Raw genomic sequence first — 3,124 nt, 5'->3', positions numbered from 1 at the left:
GCACACAGACTCCATAAAGTCACAGACAAATCGTTTGTTAAGATAATTAAAAAATCTGATTTTTTGTGTACAAATGTCTTGTAATGTTTACTAAAAGCTTGCTAAATTCCATGGAGATACACATAGAACATTCAGACTTACAGTATGTTGGTTACTTTGATCAACTACATATACTGTTAGTTAAGAAGAGCTATTTTCTTTTGCGATATTTCAGACACTTGTATAAATAATAATCCACTGTGTTTACGGAAAGTACCACATATGGTTAAACACACAAGTGACTAGATAACTAAAGACCAAATTTCAAAAATGATTTCCTTTGAAAATAGTTATTACATACTTACAGGGGTCTGGTGAAACTAATCCCAATTTGAAATGCTATCCCCAATGTTACCCTTTTGTTAAATTTTAATCTTTTGATATAAATCTCTTCCTTGTTTTAATTTACACTCGGAGAATGAAGACATTTAAAGGTCACAAAAGACATAATTCCTTCGTACAAAGTTCCTTACATCGAATGACCTTAGAAAGTTGCCCTGACCATGTAATTTACACTCGGAGAATAAAGACATAATTCCTTCGTACAAAGTTCCTTACATCGAATGACCTAGAAAGTTGCCCTGACCATGTAATTTACACTCGGAGAATAAAGACATAATTCCTTCGTACAAAGTTCCTTACATCAAATGACCTAGAAAGTTGCCCTGACCACACAAATTTCTGAACTACTAATTTGGTATTAACTTGGGACATACCTCTATCTCTCTAAATCATTTGTATTTTCTCTTTCAGCTTTAGAAGTAAACAAAACAGATTTTCACTGCCCTGCCTAATGCTATCTAAATCATTTGTATTTTCTCTTTCAGCTTTAGAAGTAAACAAAATAGATTTTCACTGCCCTGCCTAATGCTAGACTTAAGCTTTCACCAATAAAACATAAAGCTATTTCAAACAAAATTAATATAAAAGTCTGAGAAAAACATCCTATTGGCAGTATTTTTGTTCCCGGTGAATATCATTACGCCATATCAGTATGAACATAGCCAAGAGATATCTAGCCACACTGATACAATAAACAAGTTCAAATCCCTGATTCTCAACCTTGGTTTGGTCCACTTTACAAGTATTGTTATATTAACCACCATACACTCACGCACACACTATTTACATACATACTATCTTGTACAAAAGGTAAGGAAATACGCATTACACTATAAAAAAGGCACAAACAGTGGTATACACCAACATAAAAATATAAGTCATTTTGCCATTCCAGTCATCTACATAAATAGTTAAATTTTAACTTAAAATTGATGTAACCCCCCACTACAGAGTAAATGGTCATTCTTAACCTAGAATTAGTTCTCTACAGAAATATACAACCTCTGACGAAATATCACCCTTTTTTTTTGGTGGTGGTGGTGGGGGGTATCTTACTTATTCTGGAGACATATATAAATTTCTCCATTTTAATATTATATATGATAAATACTCATCACATCAAAGGTTTTCAGAGATTTATCAGTTAAGCAGGTTCCCAGAAGTAAGTAGTTCTTTTCTTTCTTCAACTGCTGTGTAGATACTATTACCTGACTAGCATTAAAGGCTCAGTAAAACCTTCCAAGAGACGACCACCTCCATACGAACCTCCGCAAGTCAATATAAATATTCACAGTATTAGTAAATATATGTATAATTAGACAAGGAATCGGACCCACCAGCCTACCCTTGGTCTGGAACTGTGAACGTCTTTGTTAACCATTAATAGAACGAGTAACCTTGACAAATGTACAGTAACAAGTCTGAAATTTTTGGTTATTAACATTTCCGATCGAGGCAAGTCAAGGGAAAACAAAACAAGTTTTATATCAATATTATTCAGTGAGAAACCTTCTCTTAAAAATTTATATACATAAAAAAATTACCTAAAACAAAAAGACCATTCAAAAATTAACACAAATATTTATTTAAATATGTTACTAATCGCTGGTACTCCAATTTGATCAATTCCGTTTCTTTTTTTTCTTTTATAAACTAGAAAATGTTTTCTATTAAGTTATAACATATTAAAGAATCAAATCCAGTTCCTGTACATTATCTATTAATATAAAATTCTGTGAAGTTGTAATATTTCTCTGGAAGACCTTTGGTAAAAAACAAACCCCAACTCGGAGGAGGAAAGCAACAACAGATATGTTGAGTATGGTGCATTTAGTGATTACTTTCAGAAGAATCTTGTTTTCTTCCTTAATATACTCTCTCTTGGAAGGAATTTGTTCCTTGTTGCCCAACATAACTAACAGACAATGGAGTGAATGGAGCCGCACAAGGAATGGTAGTTCAAAGCAGGTCTTTCACAAGGGAATTGCCCGAAGATAATCAGCCCTGATCCTTAGAGATCTGTATTAAAATCAGCCATGAAGTGCTGCTACGAGTGAGCTTGATCATATTCCATTACAAGGTTTTTTATGTGGGCCAGTTTATTGTGTAAGTATTGAAACCGTCTTTTCACATCCTGGTATCTTTTTTGCTTTTGTTCTTTGTATTCCCTCTTGATATCGAGTGTGGTTCTCTGTAAAACAGTTCTATCAGATGTTACCAGTTACAAAAAACTTATTTAATCAACAAACACAACCAAATTATAACAATAGCTTTTATATGAATCATTCCTAAGATCTAATCGAACTGAAATCACTTTAAGCAGGAATATTTAGAAATGTGTGGCATCCAGTAATATACATTTCGATGTCACTAGCAGATTTTACAGAATACGGATATCAATAAGGATTGTTACTGTAAAATATCAAAACAACTTATCTATCTACAGAGCCAAGGAGATGAAAGACAATATTCAATAATAGCAGTGTAAAAGAACACAAACCTCCCATTCTGCACAGCCTTTTTCGTAACTCCCTAGCCTGTCCTCAAGAATGGCAAACCGTCTAGAAACCTCCAAGATAAGAGAATGCAGCTTTCGGTATTCTCCGTAATCAGCATTAAAGTCTGTTTTGTACCTCATCCTTTGGTCAATGCTTGTGATCTCCACATATTTACTGTAAGGTAAAGTTTTTTAATTTATATATATATATATATATATATATATATACACACACACACACACAAC

The 3,124-nt window shown here is 33.2% G+C and overlaps 1 protein-coding gene across 4 annotated transcripts in view; it reads right to left on the bottom strand.

Moving 5' to 3' along the window:
• Positions 1-49: 49 nt before the first annotated feature.
• Positions 50-3,124, bottom strand: part of LOC106468038 (RNA polymerase II elongation factor Ell-like) — a 40,881-nt gene continuing 37,806 nt past the window's right edge. For 3 of the 4 annotated variants that reach the window (XM_022396340.1, XM_013928436.2, XM_022396341.1), the window contains 2 exons: positions 2,882-3,053; positions 50-2,572 (listed from right to left, as the gene is read on the bottom strand). In XM_022396340.1, coding sequence (XP_022252048.1) covers positions 2,429-2,572; positions 2,882-3,053 — 316 coding nt within the window. In that variant the 3' untranslated portion in view covers positions 50-2,428. Of the gene's footprint in view, positions 2,573-2,881; positions 3,054-3,124 lie in introns of those variants that run through there. The other variant, XM_022396343.1, reaches the window with a different exon arrangement.

This window comes from Limulus polyphemus, unplaced genomic scaffold (assembly GCF_000517525.1).
Source record: "Limulus polyphemus unplaced genomic scaffold, Limulus_polyphemus-2.1.2 Scaffold2844, whole genome shotgun sequence".
Taxonomy (NCBI): domain Eukaryota; kingdom Metazoa; phylum Arthropoda; class Merostomata; order Xiphosura; family Limulidae; genus Limulus; species Limulus polyphemus.
Note: the sequence above shows the minus strand (reverse complement) of the source record. Positions and strands in the feature narration are given on the sequence as shown.